Source organism: Chenopodium quinoa, unplaced genomic scaffold (assembly GCF_001683475.1).
Source record: "Chenopodium quinoa cultivar QQ74 unplaced genomic scaffold, ASM168347v1, whole genome shotgun sequence".
Lineage (NCBI taxonomy): Eukaryota > Viridiplantae > Streptophyta > Magnoliopsida > Caryophyllales > Amaranthaceae > Chenopodium > Chenopodium quinoa.
Window position 1 is genome coordinate 2,388,327 of NW_018745461.1, and position 27,685 is coordinate 2,416,011.

At 33.6% G+C, this 27,685-nt stretch overlaps 2 protein-coding genes across 2 annotated transcripts; one reads left to right on the forward strand and one right to left on the reverse strand.

Moving 5' to 3' along the window:
* Positions 1-3,977: 3,977 nt before the first annotated feature.
* On the reverse strand, positions 3,978-10,646 carry LOC110714803 (putative disease resistance RPP13-like protein 1). Its single transcript, XM_021893354.1, has 5 exons — positions 9,594-10,646; positions 7,685-7,826; positions 7,164-7,243; positions 6,478-6,505; positions 3,978-5,965 (listed from the first exon to the last, which is right to left on the reverse strand). Exons 1-5 carry the CDS (start codon positions 9,738-9,740, stop codon positions 4,179-4,181), a joined length of 2,184 nt encoding a protein of 727 aa, XP_021749046.1. The 5' UTR covers positions 9,741-10,646; the 3' UTR covers positions 3,978-4,178.
* A 3,937-nt stretch (positions 10,647-14,583) lies between these two features.
* Positions 14,584-27,118, forward strand: LOC110714834. Its single transcript, XM_021893386.1, has 3 exons — positions 14,584-17,841; positions 24,918-25,585; positions 25,672-27,118. The coding sequence occupies exons 1-3, from the start codon at positions 15,003-15,005 to the stop codon at positions 27,106-27,108; spliced, it is 4,944 nt and encodes a 1,647-aa protein (XP_021749078.1). The 5' UTR covers positions 14,584-15,002; the 3' UTR covers positions 27,109-27,118.
* The last annotated feature ends 567 nt before the right edge of the window (positions 27,119-27,685 follow it).

Consider the following 27,685-nt stretch of genomic DNA (forward strand, 5'->3'; position numbering starts at 1 on the left):
TGAAAAAATTATTCTTTTACTTTCCAAATCATACATTCTATAGGCTTTCTGGTCAGGTGGGTAACCCAAAAATATGCAAGGAGAAGACCTAGCATCAAACTTTGATCTTCCAGTTTTCAAAGTAGACACATAGCTTAAACAACCAAAGACTTTTAAATGTAATAAATCTGGTTTCTTACCATGTAACAGTTCATAAGGTGAGCTGAAATTTACAGAACTCAGAGGCATCCTATTTATCACATGTGTTGCTGTGAGCAAACACTCTCCCCAGAATCTTACAGGCACCTTGGATTGGAAAAATAAGGCTCTTGTTGTTTCAAGCAGATGCCTGTGCTTTCTCTCCACTACTCCATTCTGCTGTGGGGTGTCAGCACAGGACTTTTGATGCTTAATACCATTGCTTCTATAAACTTGAAGAATTTCTCCCTCACAAAGCTCTTTAGCATTATCAGTTCTCACACACAAAACATTTTTCTTGAACTGATTCTTAACAAAAACAAGTAAATCAGTGAAAATTTTCACAGCATCACTCTTATTTTTCATAAGAAATGTCCATGTATTTCTGGAGAAATCATCTACAATAGTAAGAAAATAGCTAAACCCATCATGAGTTACAGACTTATAAGGCCCCCAAGTATCAATGTGTAGAAGTTCAAAGCAATCCTGTGTTCTAGACACACTTTCAGGAAAAGATTTTCTAGTTTGTCTAGACTTATGACATATCTGACACACTAAATCATTTCCTATGTTATTATTGAAACAAGAATTAACTAGATGCAAATTATTAAACGGCATATTCTCCATTCTAAGGTGCCAAAGCTTAGCATCATCATCTGCCTTGCTAACTAACCCATGCTGATCCTGCTGCTCAACTGTCATGTCATCAACAGCATACAATCCTGACACCAGATTACCAAGAACCACTGACCGACTCAAAGTTGGTCCCTGAATCAAACATTTATCATGAGTGAATACAATTTCACAATTCAAATCTCTACATAGTTTATGTGTAGAAATCAAATTGAACTTCAACCCTGGAACATGCAACACATTTTGTAAGACAATCCCATTATCAAATTGAACTGTGCCTATGTGCTCTACAGTCACATGTTTTCCATCTGCTATTGTGATTGTACTTGGTGTCTTATCAAAACATTTATATGACTCAAACAAACTCAAGTTTGAACAAATATGATCAGTTGCACCAGAATCTACTATCCATTTTGCATTTGAACAAGTCAGTAAACATGTACTTGCTACATGTGCCTGGGATTCTGCTGGATTCTCAGCATTCTGTGATTGAAGTGCCTTTAGAATACTGCTGAACTGATCTTGAGATATTTGAGTTACACAATCTCCTGTATCTTCTTCTTCATCATCAGCATGAGCAACTGCAGCCACTCTCTTACCCTTTCCTTTTGCAAAATTTAGAGGGTAACCATTCAGTTTAAAACACTTTTCCATGACATGTCCTGGAATTCTGCAATGCTCACAGAAAGGACGTTTCCCTGCTACCACCAACTTGTTTCCATTTCCTGTTTGAAAAGTCATCTTGGAACCTTGATAATGATTCTTGTAACTCTTCCTGTAATCTGCTGCAAACACCATTGCTCTATTATTTTCTTCTTCAACATTACTTGTCTGCCTTTGTTTTTCTTCTTGTATCAACAACTTATATGCCATAGACATACTCAGTAATGGCTGCATCATCAAAATATTGGTTCTCACAGCAGTAAATTTACTGTCTAACTTCATCAAGAGTTGTACCAGTCTTTCTTCTTGTTGTTGTTTCAAGAACACTTGAATACAAGTACAACCTGGACTGCTACAAGTAGGCAAAGGATTCATTTGATTTATCTGATCCCAAATAGCCTTCAACTGTGTAAAGAACTCAGTGATTGAAGTTTCTGGTCCTTGTTTTAAGTCTGCTAACGATTGCTGCAATGTATACAGTTGAGGTCCTGAAATTTGTGAAAATCTTTCATCAAGATCCTTCCAGATTTCTTGTGATGTATTCAAGAACAGGACACTTCTAGCAATTGAATTTTCTAACGATCTCAAGATGTAAGAAATTATGATTGCATCACATCGCTTCCATGCTGCACAATTAGGATTTGTCTCATCTGGTTTAGGTAAACTTCCATCCACAAATCCCAATTTGTTCTTCGTTGCCAATGCAATCATCATGCTCCTTTTCCATTCGCCAAAAGCTTCTCCAAAAAACTTCTCAGAAACAATCGGTAAAGCAGTATTTTCAGAAGGATTTATATAATATGGTGAAGTAGGATCAAATGTAATCGGAATTGAACTACTAGCCATTTTAATCAGATCTAGTAGAAATATCAGATCGATTGATTGATTCAATCAAACCAGAAAAAAAAATTCGATCAAACTCTCAAGATTATGATCTAATCTGCAGAAATTTGGATCGAAACTTCAAACAATTGAATTATATTTCTGATTGAAACAGAAACTTCAGATTTCAGAAAATGTGATCTACTGATTGATCAAATTGAAACAAGCAAATTACTTAGAGTAAGAATTTGCGGAAAAATTGATTCAAACTTACTAATTTCACTGCAAACAGACGCAAAATTGAAGATCACATTTTTCCTGCTCTGATACCATGTTGATGTTTACAGTAAAACTCAAGAAATAGAGAGAGAATTTCAGAGAGAAAAGAAGAGAAGTTGTATTGAATTGAATTAATACAATCTGTTATCAATACAAGATTTTATATCAGAGTTAGTTGTAACTAATTCTGTTATATCAGAAAATTAATACCCTGACTCATCATCTGAGCTGTCATCAATAGCCAGGATCATCAATTTCCGAGGCAATCTTAAACGAGCTTCGTCCTACAATAAAGTTGGAGGAATTATGAGTGACAAATTACAGCGGTGAAAACTATCCGGGGTGGTTACATTGTTCAGCAGCGTATCACATTAATCTTCAATATATTCACTTGAATCATTGGCCACTTTGCACAGAACTCCCACCATTCTGGAGGCTTCCGGTTATAAGGACCCTCCGCCTTGACTCAATACATAAATTAAAATTTGTAGACCGTCAATTTTTTGGGGATGATCAGAATGAGCAGAGGTTTGCTAAACTGGAATTTTTAGAATTTCGTAACATGACAGAACTTGCCTCGTGGAACGGATTGATAGAAGGAGATATGCCGAATCTTCTAGACTTGAAGTTCATCAACTGCCCAAGATTGGCTGTGATGCCTACCTTACAACCTCTAACTTCGCTAAAGTTTTTAGACATTTCATATTGTGACCGGCTACTAGATGATCCTGAACTTCCGTTGTCTGTTGAATCATTTCACTTCCCAAGAGTGGCACCTTACCCTCTTAATTATGACCGTTAGTGAAATAGTCTCTTTTGTATTTATAGAGATTTAACCCAAACATTTTTTTTTATCTATAGTGGAATTTTATGTAAAATTATCAGCTGGAATCTTCTGGAAAAGATAATGTTATGATATATACTCTCTCCGTTTTTAAATACTTGCTCCATTTCTCTATGCGCGGAATTTTAAGAGAAATTGGAGAAAGTATTAAAATATGGAGATAGTAGGGTTGGTAGAGGTATATTGGAGGAGAGAGAATGTAAAAGTAATAAAATTGGGTCTACTAGTTGAGAGAAATAAATTAAATATTATAAAAGTTTTCTAAATAAGAAAATGGAGCAAGTATTTAAAAACTGAGGGAGTATATAGCACACATATAGATTTGTTTATTTACATGAGACACAAGAGTATTTCGACAAGATTTGTAAATTAAACTGCCCAAGTTATGTAACACTTACACACAAGAGCATTTAAATTTGCATCAAAAAAGAGCATTTCAAATTTGGTGGAATATGATGGAACCTGGAGCATTTCAACTTATGTTTCACCAGACCTCATTTGATTCAAATCGGCCAAAGCCCGAGTAAAACCAAATCGACTCTATAATACAAGAGACCCATATGATATTTGTACATTCTTATTCATTTGTACACATGAGACCTTTTACAAGCACACATAGAAGGTATACATTATTTACATATATTACATATATACATATCAACATATAATGATTAAATTTCTTTGCTTATATATGTATAATACAGCTAATCTATATATTTACATATAGGTTTATAAAGAATGATATAAACCTTTAGCAAAATTAGACTCTGCTGATCAATTCATGATCAATCCATATATTTTGCACATGTTCAACCTTGTGAAGTTTCGCGCCCTTGCGTCTTCTAAACCACTCAGTGATTTTAGGGCAATCCTCGATAATCAATGTCTCCAGTGATTTCGACAACTTTTTCTCAAGGAATGAACTGCTGAGATTTTCACAGTTGATTATTTCCAAATGCTTGAGAGTGGCGAGTTTAAGAGGTGAAGATGGAACACCAACCAACTTAGGACATCGCTCTATGGTGAGCTTGCAAAGACGCGGGTAGTCTCCATTCTCTGCTTTTTCCCAGCTTTCTAGCTTAGAGAAGCCAACAATTGCAAGTCTCTCTAGTTTCGGAAATGCAATGGAAGTATCGAATCCTCTAAACTTAGTCCCAATCTCTTTTACACTATTCATTTCCACCAGGCTTAAAAACTTCAAAGATGGAAGTTTTCCCAGTGAAGGAAGTATCTCGGAATCATCACATTTGTAGAGTGTAACACTAGTGAGCACCATGAATGAAGGATCACCGATCCAACTAGGAAAGCTCGTGCCTCCATAGCACGATATTTGTAGCTTTTCCAAGTTAGAGTGAGGTCGAAGTCCTTGAAGAATTTCATCTTGATCTAGTGACTTAGTCCGATGTTGATGCAAGTCGCTCCACCTTAACTCTAACTCCTTTACATACTTCTTTTTAGACAATGAGGATTTCACAACATCAAATGTATCCGAAACATTCTCCAATCTTGCAATGCAAAAACTTTCCTTAAGGCTGTTCATATTCTTTAACTCTTTAATGCTTCGATCATCATCCTTATTATGAACAAGAAATGCTGATAAGGTCTCAAGCTCGGTAAGTGCTCCCATTCCTCTCGGCATAAGGTCTAATTGCCCGAGAACATCAAGCTCGAGATGTTTGAGAGAGGTTAGCTTTCTCATCCCTTCAGGTAACCTATACAAGTGTGTACAATCTTTGAGTTTCAAGGTTTGCAATTTAGAAAGACAATCAATGGTTTCGGGCAATAACTCAATTAGAGTTTGCGAAAGGTCTAGGTACTTAAGTTTAACCAAATCTCCCACGGAATTTGGTAACTCGACAAGGTTAGATTTACTCAAATCCAACACCTCCAAATGCTTGAGAGCCGAAAATACATTACTCGGTATCTTGCTAATACTCGAAGCATCCTCACTAAGCAGCATTAGCGCCTTTAACTCCTTGAAATCTGTCAATCTTCTAAGACTTTCTTCATCGATTTCTTCCCCCACCAAAGACACATATTGTACATGTTTAGATGCTTTATGATAATACAAGCTCTTCAATTTATGAAAGAGCTCCTTATCATGTGACATTGTGTTCGCGTTATCATTCATCATCTTATCTATATTTACAACATATCTTTCCTTCTCGATAGGAGACCGTGTGCTTGTACTCGCAATATAGTCATAGGACAAAAGAGTACTGAAATAGAAGTCACCAAGATGATCCTTTTGCTTACCCTTTAGAAAGCCTCCTGCTATCCACAATTGAATAAGCGTATCCTTTTCGAATTCACAACGTTCAGGAAAAAGTGTGCAAAATTGCCACATTCTTTCCTCACCTTCTAAAAGAGACTTGATTTCATTACTTGTAAATCCCATTTCTTTCACTTTAGCCCTAAATTTTTTGCTAACGGTAGCTTTGTTTCTGGTTGTCTCGCTTGATTCTTTTTTAGTCATTACACTTGACGACATCTTTCTTTCAGGTTTTTTTACAGATGTATTCTTCGTACGCGTCCATATATCATTCCCTATGTTCATAACCAAAAAAGAAAAAGAAGCTTTGTTAAATATGAGTGATGGGGGTTGGCATGAGCAATCGAATCCCCGAAATCGGACTGTACAAGAACTTAGAAAAAGAAGAGTTTGTAAATTTGAATAAAAGTGTAACAAGTGAAAATGTGTAGATGTTGTTAGATTAAAAAATGGTAAGGTAGTAAAAGAAATTTAACAAAAATGAAATAAAGTAAATTATAAAATGGTCAAAAAAAAAAAAAAAAAAAAAGTTGAAATATGTTAAGAACATTACTCGTATTATAGAAGTTATTTTAGTGAGGGTCTTTTTTTACTGAATCTGTCTCATAATGTTATTACTCCGTAATATTAACCTTTAGCCTAGAATTAAGCGGGAAAAGTGAAAGAAAGTGTATATTACAATGGTTATGATGGACGCTTTATTATGGACCAAAACCAAATTAATGTGTTATTAGTGGGATGATTAAGATAAAATAGAAATTGATGCTAATACAAAGATTAAAGATACCTTCTGAATTTGTAGGCCGCTCGAGCATCTGTAAAAGAAGTGAAGAACCATTAAGAATAAGAAGGGAAAAAAAAACTGTCTTAACATTCAAATTGTTTGGAAAGATCAAATAATTAATTAATTTAATAATATTATTGCCAACTTTTTTTTCTTCTAGTGATGAGATTTTTTTATTTATTTATATAAAATACAAGTAATAAACAATTATCTAAAGTCTTTAATCTTTGTAACAAAAATATTGTCATGATCTCACTAAAATACATAGGTAAATTTTGGACTACTTTGTATATTTATTATATTTGATGATTAATCAATTACTTCCTCTGTTCTATTAATATTGCAACAAGGAGAAAATTACGCATCCCAAAACACATTTTATATGCTAAATATCTATAATTCTGTAAAAGTAAAAATTATAAAAAAAAAAAAAAAAAAAGTTGATATTGTGAAAGTATTTTATGAGATGAATCTAACAAGATCCCACTTGACTATATTTTGTTTAACGTAGAAATCATATTATATGGTCAAACAAGAGTGATAAATAGTGCAAAAAGTCCATTGTTACAATATTAATAGAATGGAGGAAGTATTATATATAAAAAAAAATTGTACAATATACTAAAATAGGTAGTTGTATAAATAAATTAAAGATAAAACTAGAATCAATAAACGTAAAAGATACATACCTGCATGTGCTTGTACACATCCAAGAGGTTTAAATTTTCATAGTCCATCAGCTCATCAACCATAGCTTCTGGGGTAGCGTCTGCAAGTAAACTCGAAAGCAAATCAATTCAATATAAACACTGAAAAACAATTAAGTTTATCATATACTGATATATCTGCATATAATTATGGCCTATACTCCCTTCATTTCATAATACTACGTATATGATTCTGTTTCTATTGAATTATTTTAATTTTTTTTTTTTATTATTTTACAGTTTTTGATACATGCATGTCTTTGATAACAAAATCATTATTTACATACAAGTAAAAAAAACATTAATTAATAATAAAATACTGATATTATGAAACTATAGAGACGAATTCAAAAAATCTAACGTCTATATATATATGTTTTTTTTTTGTTTTTTTTTTAATATATCAAGGAATAATCATGGACAAATTTCGATCTATTTTCAAACGATAGTAATTATAAGAAGAACAACACACGTAGTAATTATAAGAAGAACAACACACGTACTTTTAATGCCGCCTAGTCTGTTAACAGCTTCCACAACTGTTTGATAAACATCTTTTTTAGAGGCATATTTTTCAGAGGCCAAAGTTTCAGGAGTTCTCATCAAATCTGATATGGATATGCTTGAGGATGGTTTAGCTACTTCCTGCATTTGATTCCAACATAAGACATCATTAGTTCTCAACTCCTAGCATGTGCAATTGTACAATAGCATGCATGCACAACTCTTGGGTATTTGGACTCGTTTTCTAAAACATGCCCCTTGACCACCTCCTCTTCACTTGAGTCCTTCCAAAAATTGACCCGACCTATAAAAACAACGATGAATTTTGAACAATAACTAGCCTTTAATTTTCTAATCTAAAATTCAACTTTATTATCAAATTGAATGTCAAATCCTACTTGAATTATTGTTTTGAACTGGCTCACTCAAAATAGAATCATATGTTAATAAATTCGAAATGAGATTATGAGAACGTTCTTTAACAGTTAAGTTCAACGTGGCTTATTAGGCATATGATGACTAATACGGGTTATATGAAGGGAAAATGAAATTGAAGAACGTTTTAAAATCTCTTAATTAAGACGTAGGGTTAACCTAGACCTTTATTTGTACCATGCATATACAGGCAAACATTGTTTAAGAGAAACGTAAAAGTTAAACCAAAATTCTGTACCCTTATCTCATCTCCAACGGGCCATACATTTGACATATCTAATTTTTAATTAACTTGTAACTATCATACTTCCTTTTTCTTCTTTCTATTTTTTTTTTTCCTGCTGTTATTTTCTTGGATATAAAGACTATAACTCTATAAGCTTCCACGTCTTTGCAAACGAGTTTAGTTTCCTTACAATTTAACTACTTGTCTTTATATTTAAAAGTACTTAACTTTTAAAGACTAAACATCCTAAGCTATTCAATATTGATACTTTTTATATCATGGTTTTTGTTTAATATTATTGCAAAGTTCTACTGTCTCTGTTTCATTTTATTTGCAACTTTTGAGTTATTTGTGAGATAAATTTTTTTAAAAGTTGCAAATAATATGAAACAAGGTCATATTTTAAAATTTGAAGGTCATGATAACAAAAGAAGTATAATACAAAGTAAAAGATATTGTTTTGATTTTCTTTTTCTTAAGAATTAGTACAAAGTAGATTTTGGATTAGCATTATTCTTGATAATAATATTTTCCATAGATACTTTTTCATCTTGTTTGATTGGCCGGCAATAATCAATACTTGTTTTAGTAGTGACAAAATAAATTTATGTTCTATAATTTGTAACTTTTCAAATGAAACTTCATACTTCCACAATATTGCTTTTAATCTCATTGTTGTCGCTTATTATGTAAATTTCATTATCATCAACAATTAAAATTTTGATGTGTAATTGAATTGTAATGAAAAGTAATAAGAAATTATGTTAGGGAATGGAATTTTAGCACTATATATAGACATTGGCATGAAGATTTTATTAAACTAAATTATAAGTAACTTCATTACCACTTGTATCATCAAATGAGGTATTATACTATCATTGTCATAATAATTAGAATGTCAAGAGATTCAAGACTCACTTTCCTCCTCCATTGGCGGAAAGAAAACATGTCCACGAAATAGCATATACGGAGTATATGATTAGGCCTAACTAATATAATGGGTTTGTCTATATGTATACCAATTAGCTTTGTTGGTTGTTGTCTGGAGAGTGGTCCCGACGATCAAATTCTGTTTATATCATTTGTCTCGTGATTCTCTCTTTACAAAGAGATTGTTGTACGAAGATAGGGCCTTGCAAGGCTCATATTCAAAACCTGTAGGCCATTATTGCTAGAATACTCGAATACCATTATTTAACATAAACAACTACACTAAGAGTTTAAGCTGATGAAAAACATGCAATTACCTTCAGTAGTTTCTCCTTTCTGCGTCTTGATGTCGGTTGGCATCCATGTAATAATCCAAGATGATTCCGGTCTTTCCAGATATGAGAAGCAAGTGAATTTGTTGAGCTATGTTTTTTCATTTCCAATAGCTTTATGTTTCCCGCCATTTAAAGCTTTAATCTTCCTTTATTCGGAATTTGTGAAGGATAAAGGAGAGGCTTTAGAGTTGTCGTGCAAGATCATGGCACTGTAATATAATGATGCGTATAACAACTATATTTATATATATGATATGATCAATATATTATAGATAGATATTGACAACGAACATTGATATAAAGAGATAGTTCTTGTAATAAACAATACCCCTTAAAACAAAGGGAGGGAAACAAGGAATTTTTAAAAAAATTACACTTGTTCAAAAGAAGACTAAGCTAGACAAGAAAATTATAAAAGAAATTGAAGCAGATTAGACTTAGTAATTACATAAATTACATAGTACATTCCAGTATTATATACTCAGCATATTGTTATTTGTTAGTCCAGTTCAACACGGGAACTAAAAGATTGCGGAAAATTCTAGGATGTGAGTCGAGTTACATCCCAACGATTGGTGCTTTATATTTCAAAAATATGTACGATGATTTAATTCCTTACTCGATTTCAATTATACTTGTATATACTATGTTTTCTATGTGACATGTTGCATGTCTAATTGATCTATTTATTTATTTTTTATTTATTTTTTTACATTTTATATGGATGTATAGTGGAGACTGGAGAGACTTGGACAATGTTGTAAATAGAATTAGATCTAAATTTAGAGTACCACCTTTAAGATTTTAATCAATTAAATTAGTTAATATTCACACATTTAATTAATATTAATGATGCATTGCCGATAACCTTTTTTGATCGATTATGCCATACCATCAACTAATTCATGCATTGTCGGTAACCTTTTTGATTAAACCATACCATCAACTAATGATGTGTTGGTAAAGGCATGTTTTCTACATGTTTCAAAAATGGTAAATTTGATGCAAATAGTCCTAACTATGGTAGGTCATCTTTAAAAGGTCTCAACTATTGATTAATATAAAGGGATCTTAATTTTAGGGGATCCTTTTCAAAATGGTCCATAGATAGTTTTAACTAGTTTGACTAGTTACCAGTGCCATGTGTCTTGTTTTCATTAGACTTGGTAAAATAAAAATAATTATCCGGCTCTCTAAAAAAGCACTCATCCTGTCCATCTAGCTCATGTTTTCTTCACCTTAAAAAAATTATATTCAATTAAACGAATCACTAAATATTCAACACGTGGTAATTTTATTAGTTTAACCAGTCATAATAAGGTAAAGACTATTTTAAGAACCTCTTTTAAAGTAGGAACTGTCATGACTTAGAGTCTGTTCTCTTACAATGAAATTTAGTTTAGTTTAGTTTAGTTCAGTTCAGCTCCGCTCCTAATTTCCTTCTCTTATAAAATATTCATTTCAGTTCAGTTCAGTTCAGCTCAGCTCAGTCCAGTTCAATTCAGCTGGATTCAGTCAATGAGAACAGACCCAGCTCCGCTCCTAATTTCCTTCTCTTATAAAATATTCATTTCAGTTCAGTTCAGTTCAGCTCAGTTCAGTCCAGTTCAATTCAACTGGGTTCAGTCAATGAGAACAGACCCTTAATTAATAGTTAGAAACTTTTAAAGAAGAAGGTTCGTAGTTGGGACCAAAAGCATTAATGTATTAAAAAAAAAATCATTTCTACCTATTGAAGTTGATATTAATTTAATGATAAACATAAGATATAATTTATAAAAATTAATTTTTAATAATCATTAAAAAAAATAATTTATAAAAATCAATATTTTCATTTTGGGAATAGAGGTCCTGACTCATTTTTATTTCACAAATTCTTGTATATGGCTAGCCACACTATGTGACAAACCATCATTGTGGTTACTTCGTTAGTGTTATACGGCTTACCTGATCAGTGTTATAAGGGTTATTTCATCAGTTTTATAGGGGTTACTCGATCAGTATTTTAAAGTAACTTTGTTCTTTCACAAGTGGAAAGCGGCCACACGATGTGGCCAGCCGCACACAAGGCGCATTGTTTTTATTTGGGAGTTGACGTTTCATTTTCGTTTACAACCAAATATTATAAATTTAATAAATTTAACTCAAACATTTCATTTTCAACTACCAAACATGCATTTAAAAACTAAATTTTTCTTTAAAAAAAAAAATGTTTACTAAAGCAACAAGTATCATGCCAGAAATCATGTACCTTAAAACAAGTGAGCAAAGTCATGGTTAATTGAAGATCAGATTTGACTCTTGGACATACATCCCCATCAAGTCACCAATCATGTGTTTGTAATGATATAGTGTCTGCTTTGTTAGAATGATTTTAAAATGAGTAAATTAATAATATTAAGGAGCATGAAGTAGTTATTTTCTACTACTATGTATGTGTTCACTAAAAGAATAATTATCATTATAATTCTCAATCATTAGTGATCAATTATCATACACATTATGAAGTGAAAATCAAGCTAATTAAGGTTGGCTACCTGGTTAGAAGCTCTCCTTTCTACCCTTTTGATTTTCACTCCAAACAAGTAGTAGAATCTCTGATTGTTGTAAGAGGCTTTTCCTCCACCAAAAAAAAAACCTAGAACAAGTAAACTTATTGTTGCTGTACCACAAAAAATAAAAATAATATACATTTACACATACATATTATTGATGTTAATTACTAAATACGCGTGAATTAGTATTATAATCAATATTACTTGTCATTCAAAAAAATAAAATAAAATAAAATAATATAAATTACTTCGTTTTTACAACCTTTAGTGAAGGATGAATAAAAATATGTGAATGGCGTAAGTAGGAGCAGCCCCTGAGAGGGAGAGGCGGCGTTGAACATCTCTCTAATCTAAATTATAAATTATACAGTATTTTTTTAATGACTGATAAAGACCAATAATTGTGTACGTTGCAATTAAATTACATCATAACGTATATTTCTTGGAAGATGCTTTTATAAGATGGCATAATCATTTATTTACAATCTTTTGAGTAACAATCATAAACTTTGCAAGAAAGCTACATGTTAGCAACAACTTAAGTCATCAATCTAACCTTCTAAAATTTAATATTTCAGTATTATTAATTAAAATTACTTCTTCAAGTGTATATTCCTATTTCAATAATATTTTTAAAAGGACATTTGGGGTCAAATTATATCATTTGAGTTCACACTACGCCATTGAAATTATAGAGCTTAAATTCGGCCTTTTTTGTAGGATAAAAAAATACATATATATAGAAATAAAAAACTTTGGCCTTTCTTGATTATCAAAGTTCCAATATAATTTTTTTGAAATAAATTAAATTTTTTAATATTATTTAAAGTCCTTAATCAAACACTATAGTTAGGCTATATATATATATATATATTAAACAACGCAACTCACTATGACCGTTTCATTATGTGCTAAGAAAGAAGTAATAAGCCACACGGTTGTAGGTGCGACTTCATTCTCACATACGAACATACGATGTAACACTTAATTAAAAAGCATTCACATTATTTATCTGTTGATTAAATAAGGTTGTTGGAAGGTGACTTTTCTGGGCTCTCACATTTTGACTTTCACAATTACTCCGTATTAATTTATAATTTTAACTTTTATATCTCTAATTTTAGATAAGTAAAAAACAGTATAAAAAATTAACAGTGAATCCAAAATACAAGTTCATGTTTATGATAAACAAAAAAATATTTACTTAGTGGCATTTTGTAAATAAATCAAAAACTTTTGTCAAATGTAACTACATTAATGTTGATTTATTTACATAGTTGTCATGCTAACTGAAATTTTATATTGATTTATTTACGGAATTGTCATTAGATAAACGTTTTTTGTTTATCATGAAAATGAACTCATGTCTCGTAAAGCTCCACAAGCAAGTGGACCATGGAGCAAACAAAAAGGGACTAGGGTATGCATGTTCTCTTACGTTGAAATTCAGTTCAGTTCAGTTCAGCTTAGCTTAGTTCAGCTCCTAATTTTTTTCTCTTATAAAATATTCATTTCACTTCAGTTCAATTCAGCTCAGTTAAGCTAATTCAGTCAATGAGAACAAGCCCTAAGGATTGATACAAATCTTATAAGATTTCACAATCCACATGACTATATTTCTATGAACATATCTAAAAGTAGAGGTAGTCATCTCTCTTATTGTCGTGGAAAGTCAAAGATATTGCTCGCCTAAGAGATTTTGAGCAATTGAGCATGTTGTGTAACTATATCTTCTTGTAGTTGTACAAGCTAAGGATCGTATTATTATTCATAAAAAAATATTTCCTGATTGTACATAGGTAAATGGTAAGACTTGAATAAATATATCAATGACAATCCCTAAATTTAACCATAGACTAGATTTGAAGAAATAGAAGAAAACGAGGTAAATTCTTACAAAAAAAAAAAAAAAAAAAAAGGGTAAATTCTCACAACATCTTATAAAATAAACAAGGTAGATTTTATATCATGTCTACTACGGAGTACCAACTACCAAGTATGGTTTTATCCTACTAGATCGGAAAAATGCACATTTCACAGGTCGCATGTTAACTTGTGTCGGATTGAGTTTTGCAAGGTTTAGGTTTGATAAGATCAATTTTATCCCTACCAAAAAAAATCATGTCCACCTTAGGTGATAAAAAGTATCATTCTTATGTATCTAAAGTTAAGAGATAAGTACCTTTCAAAAAAAAAAAAAAAAGTTAGAGATAAGTACTAGTCTTTGGTTTAACATTAGTTATTTTTTGGCACCATCAATATTATTTTAACAAATTGAATAAAACAATAGTTGGTGAACTGAATTTAAAAAATACAAAATGATCAATGAATACAATTAATTAATGTATCTAACTAGTACGTAGACGTAATACTGGGTGAATATTATGAATAAATTTACAATAAAAAAAATAATGAGTATAGTTTATTAACGTAATAATGTATCAGTTGGGATCATAAGTACTTGTTTTAAGTTAGAAATTTATTATTTATGGCTCAATAATTTGCTCTAACAAGTACTCGTAGTTGGTGAATATTGTAGTAAAATAAAAAATAAAATGATCAATGAGTAATTGAGTACTATAATTTATTATCAGCTAGACTTAGAAAATAAAAACATACCTGGTTTTGATTCCTCGTATCCATTATTTCTTCGTGGCTGTGCTTTCTTAGATAACTCTGCAACGTTGACAGTGAATTTCTTACCACCCAGTAAAATAAAAATAAAAAAAAGCCTCAATTTCATCTGATCTCTTATGAAAACTCTTTCAGGAGTTTCACGATCATATAGATTAATTTGTGTGTAAGGGTGGTAGTGATTGTAACATCGGGTTGTGCCATGGGTTCGGAATCATCATTTCACAACGCCTTAGCATCATCTTTCATTTCACTCTTGACAGGTAAAATCATAGAACTAACCTGCACCGAGATTGGCTATGTCTGGAATGTGGATGAGAATCTCAGATCTCTGGGCACGAGTTCTCAGATTGTCCAGGATAAGCTTAAGCGGCTAGGCCACGACAAGCTGCCCGTGGAATGGATACCTTGGGTGCGAGAAGTGACCAGCCTATTTTATGATGTGGACGATAAAATTGATGGCATTATGCTTGGTATAATGAAACAAAATCACATCAACCAGAATCCACAACGACAGATCAACTCACAGCATCAGGCTCATGTACAAGATCAGGTGTGCACCAGCAGAGTCTTTACTCTTTTTAGAAGTCGTTCAGGGAGGAGGGCGAGGCAGAGTGATGACCATCTTCCGGTGCCAATTGTGCCACAGAATGAGAACCAAGTGAGAAGCTACATCGTTTCATCATTGAAAAAATGGGGTTTGCCTCATAAGATAAATAACCTCTTAGAGAGGTTGCAGCTGATTGATAAGCAGGTAGATGGTCTGCTTCAAGGTGTTGGCAGTAGCAGACTCAACGGAGGTATGAGTGCAGCTCATTCTTCTCCGATGGGAAGAGTATCAGTATCCATTCCGAGTTCTTCAGGCCATTTACATCAGGTTGTGCTTGCTCGAGAAAGAGAAGAAGACAAGAGAATAATCATAGAGTATTTGCTGCATCCTTCTCTTAGAGGAAGGGGCGGAATTTGCATTGTCGGAATGTCAGGGCTAGGAAAATCCACCCTTGCTCAACACATAACAAACGATTCCAGGATCAGGAAATATTATGGCTCCCCCGTTTGGGTTCCAATGCCTGGTGACTTCAATTCCGTGGCCAATAATCACATCTTTGCTCCATCTCTCCAAGGTCGTGTAGCCAATGGCTATCCTGTTCACCGTGGAAGAAGAATCCTGGTTGTGTTGGATGACTTGTGGAATGTACACCACACAGCCTGGAGTAGATGTATTTCTACTCTTGGACCTGAAACTACTTTTCTTATTACGACTCGTGATCCTAAGGTTGCTTCCATAACTGCCACAACTCCTCATCACATCAAGAGGCTGTCTGACAAAGACTGCATGGATTTGATTATAAAGATGCTGCCTGAAAATCTATCTCACCAATATGATCGCAGTATATCACAAATAGCTAAAAAATGTGCAGGCTTGCCTTTGGTGGCGAACTTGTATGGTTTAATGATACCAGCAAGATATCGCGAAAAGGGACCAGAAGCAGCTTTTGCACACTTAGAAGAAAGCGACTTGTGGGAGTTGAGTGAATTTGAAGCTGAAATTTTTCCAGCTTTAAGATTTGATGATCCCAGTATGCCACCAGATTTGGGTAAGTTCATTGCTTATTTGTATCTCTTTCCTGATGGCTATTACTTCGAGAAAGACGAGCTCTCCCAACTCTGGATGGCAGAAGGTTATGTAACACCAGAGAAGTGGAATGCCTCATGCCTGAAGAATTCAGTCAAATATTTCGACGAACTGTTGTCAAGGTCTATACTTTACCTCTCACATTACCCTAAAGAAGATGAGATGGCTACCTACCAGATTCATGAGTTCACTCATAAATTCGCTCAAAAATTAGCTTCCAGTATGTGCTATCAAATGAAGGATAGTGACACGCCATTCTTACCTGTCAAACATATCCGCCATTTATCACTAAGCAGTCAAAAACTAGATCTGTATCACACGCACATTGAAAAGTTCTACAGCCATTTAAGGACATTTCTTTTGTTATCTGGAAAGAGAGCCAACATTACTGATGTCCTACAGTATTTCTTTCATAATTTGAAATATTTACGGGTAGTGAGCCTTAATCGTTCCCATATCACCACTCTTCCTAGATCAATTAGCAACCTCAAACACCTTCGTTACCTAGATGCATCAAATACCCTAATCAAGAGTTTACCTGATCCAATCTGTGAAATTCTTGGGTTGCGAGTTATAAAGCTACAAAATTGTAAACTTCTTAGTTTACCAAGCAAAATTGCAAACCTAGTCAATCTATTCCATCTTGATATGAATATGGCACATTTGCACACCCCTCCAATATGTATAGGATCGCTCACCAACCTCCAAGCCTTAAACGTTTTCCCTGTCCATGATGCAGAAGGATACCGTATCACAGAGCTAAAGAACATGAATGCTCTTCGAGAATCAATCAAGATAATGAAGCTCGAAAATGTTACCTCTGCATTACAAGCTGAAAATGCCAGGCTATGTCAAAAATCCCACCTCAACAGATTGGAATTGCATTGGACACCAGGAAGCTATATACCAGAAACACTCATAAGCACAATCCTTGATAAGCTCAAGCCTCACGATCACTTGACAGAACTTCGTCTGGCAAATTACAGTGGAGACGTGTTTCCAAGTTGGCTTGGCAGTCCTTCGTGTTACCTTAAGTCCATTCATCTCTTCAATTGTCCATATATCAAAAAACTTCCATCATTTTGGAAGCTTCCACAACTAATAACCCTTACCATTGATACAGCAAGCAGTTTGGTGGAACTAGACCGCCAATTCTTTGGCGATCATAGGAGTACCAGGTTCCCAAAACTGAAGTCTCTAGAGCTTCAGAACATGGAAAGTCTTGCAAGGTGGGATGAATTGAGACCCAACGACATGCCTCGTCTCTGTGTTCTTAAACTCATCAATTGTCCTACATTGTCTGGCGTGTCTACATTGCGATTCTTCAATATGCTTGAACATTTAGAAATCATACGTTGTCCGAGACTTGAAGATCCAGAACTTCCACTATCAGTCTCATTATATTATTTTGAATGATCGCTTTTTGGTGAGCATGATCTGCAGATAAAGAATTACAGAATCTTCAAGTGTTAATGTTTAGACCATTTAAATTCATTATCATACTGTTGAGTGTAATACATATAGGCCATATTTTTCCATTTTCATTGATTTATGTTTGCTTGTAAATATAATTATGATCAAGAAATCAAATTTCCACGCACCATAGTCCATAATATTACTCCCATTTATTCAACTGGAAAAGTTTGTGGGAAACTATCAATTATCTTGCTTACAAATACCCAATAATAAACAGCCAAAATCAAGAAATTAACGCAAAATCAACACAATTGAAGATACAAATTACATGGGGTTTTACAAATTATAGCCAATATACAAGTAGTTAACCCCAAATCTTTGCTCATTCCATGGTATCGGTAAATTAAGGTTTATAATTTGGGGGAAATTGAACATTGAATGTTAGGGTTTTCGAATAGGGGCTAAATGCAATTTTAAATAAATAAATACAAAAATCTAAAAGTTAATAAGAAGAATATTCATAGTAATGTAATCTACCTTGTTTGAAATTAAGCTGCCATTGGTAAGTTTTCCGTCAAACTCCATTTCTTTTTCCAGTTTTGGTCTAAGTCCACTGTAATGTCGATCAGTGAAACAGACTGTGTGAGAGAGTATTGAAGCACTGAGAGAGAATAAAAAATGATAGTCCAAATTAGAAAATGATAGTGTAAGAGTGTATTGAAGCAGTAACTTTTGTATATAATATCCGATATACAGTAATTTATTATATATTGGGGATACTTTTATCAAATTTAGGGTCACTTTTACAATTTTTTGAGTATGGAGTAACTTTTATCATAAAAGCATAAACACTCCGTAACTTTTATATCAAGGTAATTTTTATTCATATAAGGGTAATTTTTGCTTATTTTAGAGTAACTTTTGCTCATTTTCGGGTAACTTTATAACGAATGTACAATATTTTATTGTACATCCGATTTTCTTTACAAGCTTGTTTAAAGTAAAAGTCCAAGTTTATCAAATGGCAAACTTGTAAAAAAATGAGCTAAAATTTCACTGCTCATAAATATTCATAGGTAATTAGCGGTTTAGTTGATTTTACGTGTTTTTAAAAAAAATATATATTGATGTTAGAGCATTCAGTCATCCACAATGGCTAGCTACATATACATGTAGCTTTAAATTGCCAATTATTTGCCACATCATTAATCTCCAGAGCTATAAGATTTAAGCTACAACCTTTATACTGCTAAGCTACATTATAATTAAATTATAAAAAAAAAAAAAAAATTAAACAAATCAATATATGTGTGGTAGGTGGAGTGATACTACATAGCTTTCTAGAGCTATGTAGTTTGGCTTAGCTACAAGAGGGTGTAGCTCCACAATGGTTAGCAATTATTTAGAAATTACTAGCAAGTCTTTGTGCACAACCATTGTGGATGCTTTTAGCCTTTAGCGGTTTTATCCATTTTCTCCTAAAATATTCGATAAACTAACACAAAGTTTTGTTTATCAAATTGAGTAACCTTGGCAGCCTCCTCGATAAATGTGAGCTTTATTTAGGACGAGGGAGCCTCAATTAATCTAACATGGGTTCATTGTTTATAAAGAGGGCAAAATTGTAGAGCACATCCATTTAAATCCTCGCAGTTAACTAAACAATTTATTTAAAGGCATTCTTATGATATCAAACAATTAATCAAAGCCTAAATCCCAAGTGGGGGTCGGCTACATGAACTAAATTTGATTATTCCGTGTATTCATCAACAAAGATCCTTCTCCTCCACCATCCCTTATGATCCAATATTTCATCCGCATTTACATCCATATACTTCATATCTTTCCAAACTCCTTCTAACGCAAGTCATTTTCGATCTCCCTCGTTTAATCCCTCCGTGGTCTCACTCTTCCACTCTTTGTACTGGTGCCCCCTTGGGTTTCCATCTTACATGCCCAAACCAACACAAACGATTTTCAAATGTGATATTGTAAAACCGCTAATAACTTTAGGGCAGGCCGCTATTGAGTTAACAATTTTAGGGTAAATTGCTAACTTAATTAGCAGTTTATCCAATTTTGCCCCAAGATAAACAATATTTGTTTACTTTAGATATTATCAACTTGTGTTTTCTCAAAATTGTATTCCATAACATTTTAAGATAAAAATGGTGAAAATTACTATTTCTGGAAGTGGTTTTACCCTAAATTTGCTAATGGTGCTATTAGTTTTGCAAAATTACATCATTTAATTACAAGTATGTCTCTTAATAAACAATTGAAGTTTATCAAGATTTTTTTTTCCTTTTTGAAGAGAATATCATGTTCTCACTCTGTTTTTTTTCTTCTTCTCATTTACTGCTCATATATAATTAAATATTAAGTAAAATATTGGTCATTTTTTACTTTTTAGGTAGGAGAAAATGTTGTTTAGAAAACATTGGTATTAATTTATAATCTCGCGTGGATAATGTAATCGTGGGGGGAAAAGTGATAAAAGTGAAAATGTTTTTCATCGTAAAAGGAAAAAAGTAAAAGTAGAATAATATAGAAAAGAGCATATCTAAACGGAAAGTAGAAACTAGGAAGTATGAACTATGAAGTATCCAACTGTCCAATTTTTATTTAGCATTGAGCTGAGGAAAATAATTTCTTTTAAAAAAAATGTAATACTTGTATATAATCTAATCACAATATATAAGAATGATAATTTTATTACACCCTTAAGCTTTTGGAAAACTGATTTTGAAACACCTTTTATTGATATTGACACACTTCCATATGAAAAAAAATATTAAAAATGTGCTCAATGGGTGTGCTTAAATCACTTTTTGGTGTGCAAAAATCATTTTTCATTTTCTAATCTTCTCGGTTTCCGTTTTGATACTCGTATATTTTTTTTTTTTTCAGCTTTCCACTTTTGCTTTATTACTGTAATGGTAAATAAAATTTCTATTTTTTACACTTTTTAGTTTATACCCATCACATGATTCACATAAACACAGAGGTTTTTCAGTGCGACAAGCCACATGGTGCGACACGGTTACTTGTATTGTAGGGTTACTTGTATTATAGGGTTACTTGTATTATGGAGTTACTTGTATTATGAGGTTACTTGTATCGTGGGGTTACTTGTATTCTGAGTAACTCTAGACCAAAATCCCATACCAAACCAGTAACACCCTACAAGTAACCCCTGATCAAAACCAATAACAACCATACAAGTAACCCTAGAATACAAGTAACACCTGACAAAACCAGTAATACCCTACAAGTAACCCCGACCAAAACCAATAACACCCATACAAGTAACTCCGGAATACAAGTAACGCCTACAAGTAACCCCTGACAAAACCAGTAACACCTTATAAGTAACCTCGACCAAAACCAGTAACACCCATACAAGTAACCCCAAAATACAAATAACACCTACAAGTAACTCCTGACAAAACCAGTAACATCCTACAAGTAACCCTTGTCACACCATGTGACCAGCCACATACGAAAATTTGTACACATAAAAATATACCATAATAATATCAATGCTTCCAATGCAAACAACTCTCTCTCTTACCTAAAAAGTAAAAAAGAAATCACTTTTGAATTACTGTTTATTTTAAATGAGTAGTAAATGGAAATATTAGGGGTTGTTTGGTTACACAAAGAAAATGGGGGAAGTGGAAAATCATGTGAATTTGAAAATACATGACTTGTTTGGTTGACAATAAAAAGTGTAAATGAGGGAATTGCAAATTCATGGGAATTGTGACTTCCCACAAAATATGAGAAGTTAATTACCTAACCCCCCCTAAGTAAGTCAAACTTCCCATGATTTGCAACTTCCCTCATGCCAACCAAACAATTTTATACAATTCCCATGATTTTGATGTAGGAATTTAATTCCCATGAAATACAAATTCCTATGGGAAGTAATTTCCCATAACAACCAAACGACACCTTAAAATACTACATGTTTATACTATGTCATTTTCTTTACTTAAAAAAATCCTTTTTTTTTTCTTTTTGTGAATTTCAATTATTTATGTATAACATGCACATTTATTTATATTGTTTACTTGTGTCAAATATATATGTTGTTTACTATCCTAAAGCAGTGGCGGAGTCAGGATTTTTCACCTAGGGGGACGGACTAAAGGTAGCGTACATTCTATAAATGGACAAACCTTTTAAACATACAAGAAATTGTAGGGACTATGCTTAATATTTATAAGTTTTACAACCTGGAAATCCAAATTTCTTAGTTATACAGTCCAAAAATTGAAAAAAAGCATATTTACAATAACAACTTCACCTTCAAATATTCATTTTTGTTTTGAAAGTAATATACAATCAAAATTATCAAATAATTCATAAATGTGATTTCTAATTCACGATAATCCTAACAAATAAACAATTTCTTATTCAAATTTGGTCAATAGCAGATCCATAGGTTCAAAGTTTTTAAACCCGTGACAATTTAATTTATATTGAGATATATAATAAAACCAAACACCTTTACCCGAAATTCCTACTATAACCAATAATTTAGGGTTGTAATGTATGCATTTATATAAAAAAAAAATTATGTAAATTACTATGGTAATTTAAAAGTTAGAACATGATGCCATTAAGTAGTACTATGTATTACTTCTAATTGAACGTGTGAAGTAAAGAAACATGCAAGAAAAGAGTAAAACTTTGAAATAAAAATAAGAAGAAAAAAATGTTGGTCAAAGGGATTGAACCCATGACCATGAAGACTACTAGTAAGCCTTGAAACCATTGAACCAAACCCTTTTTCTTATGGTTTTCGCTGCACATATTTAGTTTTAACTAATTTTTTCTTTTTATTGAAGTGGGGGGACAGCTGTCCCCCCTTGTACCCCCCTCCCTCCGCCACTGTCCTAAAGTGAGTAAAACATTAAGTTGGATACTAAACTTACGCAATTCACATACTTCGAAATTTCTACTCCCCCAACTAAAGTGAAAACGTGCTAACTAAAATAACGGTAGTTATAAATTTTATTGACATATTATTGGTCAAAGTATAACACTTAAAATAAATAACGAAGAGATTAAATAATTGATTTTTTTTAAAAAAGTACTCACAATACTCTGAGCTCTTGAAGGTAACTTTCAGTCCTTCATAGCCTAGGAGTAGACCTGATCAACATAAGCCGGCCGGTTAATAGGCAGGCCATAATGTCGTTGGGTCTGGCTTGATCCGAACATATTTTTTTAAAACGGATCGTGTACAAGCATTTCATACATTTTTTTTGGCTCGACTCAAACTGGCCAGAAAAGCTCGCTAGGGCCGGTAAAATATTTCTGATTTGGACAAGCATTGCTGGTTTTTTAAGGCTTAGACCCAACCTAAACTCGCCCCGCTCGTCTAATAATCACCTCTACACGCACCCTTAGCAACGAGGCGTTTGGATTGTGGGAATGGGAGTTTGGGGATTAAAAAGGTAGGGATGAGATTGATATTAATTGATGGGAATACATAAAAATATGTCAATACCTTGTTTCGATAGCGGGTGGGAATATATAGGGAATAAATAACAATTTGACAACAATACCCTTACTAAGATTATTATTTCATTCTTTTTATTAATGGCAAAAATGTCATTTTCACCCTATTCCCATTCCCAGTCATTTATTATCACCCTCCCTAGGTAATAAAATGATGGGAATTCAGTAATTCACCCATAAATAATTCCATTCCCAAACCTCTTTTTATTTCCATTCTCACCGACCAAACAAGGCTTATTTTTATATTGGGATTAAAACTCTCAATCTCACCCTCAATTCCCACCTACCAACCACCCCCCAAGAGTTACAGAGTACTGTAGTCTATATTTCAAAGTTTACTTTTCCTACCAACTCCAATATACCACTTTTTGTTTCACACCACTTTCTCTCTCTCCCCTCAGCTCATAGCTCACTTACGTCGTCCACCACCATTATCGCCACTCCACCACCGCTTCCCTGCTGCCAGAAAGATTACTGGTAAGTGTCTCTTCTTTATACAAATTTAAATTAAACTAATTATGCTTTATCAATTCATAGATTGTGTTCAGCAATATAAATATCTCAATCGATTGATCAATAATTAGGCAGTGATTTTTCTTTTTTTTTTTTTTTTTAATTAATATAGCTATTATTATTGATTATACAAATTGTGTATTCAGATTTTTGATCTATTTAGTTGAGTCTGCTTAATTAATGTTTGTTTAAGAACAAGCTTGAAACAGAAGCTCTCTTCCTTATTTGAGTGATTGTGAAAATGGTTTGTATTTAGGTTTACTATGTTTATTTAGTAATTTGATAAGAGAAAAAAGCTATTTAATAATGTTGTTGGATGAATTTCAGTTTGTAGTATAAAATCATCAATTTTTATAAGTGTTGTTAATGATTAATTGAAGATACTGTATATAAAATCAAAGATGTGTTGGCAGATGCCATTTATAGGAAGGAGGTAGTATGAGTAAATTTTTTGAATTGCTACCCTTTAGTTTGCCCAATTTAGAATTTTTTTTTTCACAACATTTGGTTTTTTTTTACAAAAATTCCATTATTTTTAATTGATATGAAATTAAAGATCTAGTGAGACATTATGTCATTATCTGACTGTAATAATAACCAGAAATCGAAGGTGGACAAAGCCTAGATTAGACACATAATCATAGCTGACATAGCCTCATAAATCTAAATGTTTTTGAATGATTAAGATTCAGTTTGCCACCACATTCGTGTTGATCGAGCCAACAACATACTGTAAGCTGTGACAAGATAAGCGCGTTGTAATGTTTTGCTTTTAATCATATTTGATGCTCCTCTATGGCTCTCTGTAGTGTTGACTGTTAAGTCGTGTGACTTTCAGCTGTAAATTATATGTTGACTACATTAGAATTGAAAAAAATAAATAATTCCAATGATATTTGATAAATTATTCTTTGATTCTACGATCTGTGATGCCAAAGCTCATTGAATCAATGCAAGTTCTGTTGAATTGTGCAGGTTATTGGAGATTATCGCTACAACTTACTCTTTGACTGATGGAAGGCAGTGATGGCCAACAAGGAGGCATTCAGAAGACAGAACGTTTGTTCTGCAAGGAATTGACTGAAAGCGATGTTTTACACCTTTCTGTACCAAAAGGCCACCAGCATGTGTTTATTCAGGCACAAGATGAGAAAGGTGAAGTTGGCATTATTGAACTTCAAAGTGGGGAAGAGTGGCGTTTTCATTTGAGGTTCTTTAGTGAAAGTTGCATCTTCCACAATGGTTGGCATCAATTTGTTAAGGCCAAGGAGTTGGCTGCTGGTCATTCTGTGATATTTCATCGTACTGTTGGACTGAAAAGTGAGAAATTGCAAAATCAGCTCTACATAGAATGCATTGATCCGAGTCAGAAACCCTCTATAATAAGGAGGCCTGAGTCATCATCTATTGTCAGTTTAGGCCAGAAAAATACTAGAAACATTCAACCTTTTAATGATATGTTGCAGAGTCTTCGAGCTCTGGAAGAGAAAGAGCATCTTGTTGTAAATGGGAAATCTAGGCACTTGCAGCTGCATGTTGGTTTTTCCAGATCTAGATATTCACGACTTACACGTTACAGCCCGTTGGACTCACTGATCAGTTCTCCTCAAGTTTCTGCTCAATGTGTAGATTGCTTCCTACTTTTAAGTATCTTCCCCAAGGAATATGAAATTGATAGAGATACGCTGGTGCAGTTATGGATGGTAGCAGGTCATCTCCAAGAAGTGTCTGCCAATTACATATCTGCTGGCTATCTTGAAGCCATTCAGTCTAGTGGGGGTACATTGTCTGTTCAAGGGAAGACATCAGAACTGGGTTGGTGTGGTACAAGGTAAATGAATTTACCATTTCTGGCGAGTTGTCAACTAGATTCAGCCACCTTAGGGTGGACCAATTGGATGATACTGTCAAAGATCTGTCTGTGGCTGAACCTCGTCATGTGACAGTGCAAAATGTGCCTTCAAATCTCAGGGTGCTTAAACGACTGGCAGGGACGAGGACTCTTTGGTTCTTGCGTGGTCATGAATCTTGCATAGAGCATGTACCTTATGATTTCTTTATCTCATTGAGGGTCCTGGAGGTTTTGTCTTTGAATGGGACTAAGCTGTCAGAACTCCCAAGTTCTATTGCCATTTTGAAGGATCTTCGTTATTTGGACCTCTCAGAGACCCTAATCAAACATTTACCGGAAACCATTGGCCGCCTCCGAAAATTGCAAACATTGAAGCTTCAAAATTGTCCCCACCTGGTTACATTACCCAAAACTACAACAAAGCTAGAAAGTCTTGTGCATCTTGATCTTGGTACACTTTGCTACTTAAATTCCATTTGCCCTAGGATTGGAGCATTAACTCGACTTCGCACTTTGTCTGAGTTCCCTGTTGGCACAGAGAGTGAATGCAGCCTAGCAGAACTTAAGAACCTTAAATACCTTCAAGGAAGTTTTTGCCTCTCAAGGCTTCAAAATGTTTCCAACTTGGAGGAAGTTAAAGAGGCAAACCTAAGAGCTAAGCCCAGCCTTTTGAGACTGGAGCTTCGATGGTGTCCCAGAGCAGAAAAAGACATCAAAATTGATGATCAGGTCATTGAATATCTGGAGCCACAAGCAATGCTGACTAACTTACGGGTACTTTATTATGGGGGTTCTAAATTTCCTAGTTGGATTGCTAATCCATCTTTCAAGAATCTGATGAGCATAACCCTTTCCAAATGTGAACAGTGTCAGTACCTACCAGCTCTAGGTCAGCTATGCTCTCTTGAATCAATTACCTTAAATGGACTTCTTGGAGTGAGAATCATTGATCTTAATTTCTGTGGAAATAGTGCATCCACTATTGCAGGGAGTGCTGATGGGGCATTCCCGAATTTGCAAAATCTGACCCTCACATCCATGCTCAATTTGGAATCATGGAGAGACATGGGAGAATTATGCTTTCCTTCCCTTCGTAAACTTACCATAAAGGACTGTCCTAAACTTGCTGATTTGTGCAGCCTTACAAACATCCTTTCTCTTCAAGTTTTGGAGATGAGTTATTGTCCTTTACTTTCGTCTTTACCTAGGGGACGGTTACCTGCTTCTGTTGAACAATTAGTGATTGAAGATTGCCCGTTACTTAAATCAAGCTGCTCAAAGCTGCATGGCCAAGATTGGCATAAGATGGAGCATATTCCCAGCGTGTGGATTGACTATGAAGAAATATCCTCCCACTGAGCTGAATACTAGGTCTTGAATCATATAATACACTTTATGTATCATATGACTCAAGACCTTGTGCCTATGGATTATTGGAATTACTCTGTCATCCGGAGTATATTAGCAGCATTATTGTAGTGTGCATGAATTGGGACCATCCTAGAGTCGGTCAGTGCCAGTTTATATGCTGCCTATTTTTTGTATTTCAGGATCATCAATAAAACTTAAGAAGTGTCATTTTAATGAGATCGGCAGCAACAGCCACACTACGAGGCCACTGCTGTTTATGCGACATCCAACAGGTAGATACAGGGGATTTTACTGAAGTTACTCATTTTTTCTTTTTGCTTTCTTTTTTTTTTTGGAGGGGGGGGGGTAATTATTCAGTTAATTTGAGTGGATTATCTGTATGTATTGTGTAATATATGATGGGTAGTACCATGTTTATTTGCAGACATGAAATCCTAGGACATGATTTTTGTTTGTAAAATACGACTTAATATACCTGCATTAATTTTGGAACCTGCATTGAAAAGTTTACAATTCGTTTGAAGTTTGTTTCATGAATTGTAATGAAAAAAAAAAAAACCGAAGT

Bases quoted from the DNA above. Each gene is read 5' to 3' on its own strand.
- LOC110714834 (XM_021893386.1), top strand. From the start codon at position 15,003: ATGGGTTCGGAATCATCATTTCACAACGCCTTAGCATCATCTTTCATT. The intron at 17,842-24,917 runs ATTTTGAATGAT...GACTGATGGAAG, and splicing joins ACTATCAGTCTCATTATATT to GCAGTGATGGCCAACAAGGA. The intron at 25,586-25,671 runs GTGCAGTTATGG...CATTCAGTCTAG, and splicing joins AAATTGATAGAGATACGCTG to TGGGGGTACATTGTCTGTTC.
- LOC110714803 (XM_021893354.1), bottom strand. From the start codon at position 9,740: ATGGCGGGAAACATAAAGCTATTGGAAATGAAAAAACATAGCTCAACA. The intron at 7,827-9,593 runs GTAATTGCATGT...AATCAAATGCAG, and splicing joins GAAAGGAGAAACTACTGAAG to GAAGTAGCTAAACCATCCTC. The intron at 5,966-6,477 runs GTATCTTTAATC...TTATGAACATAG, and splicing joins GCGGCCTACAAATTCAGAAG to GGAATGATATATGGACGCGT.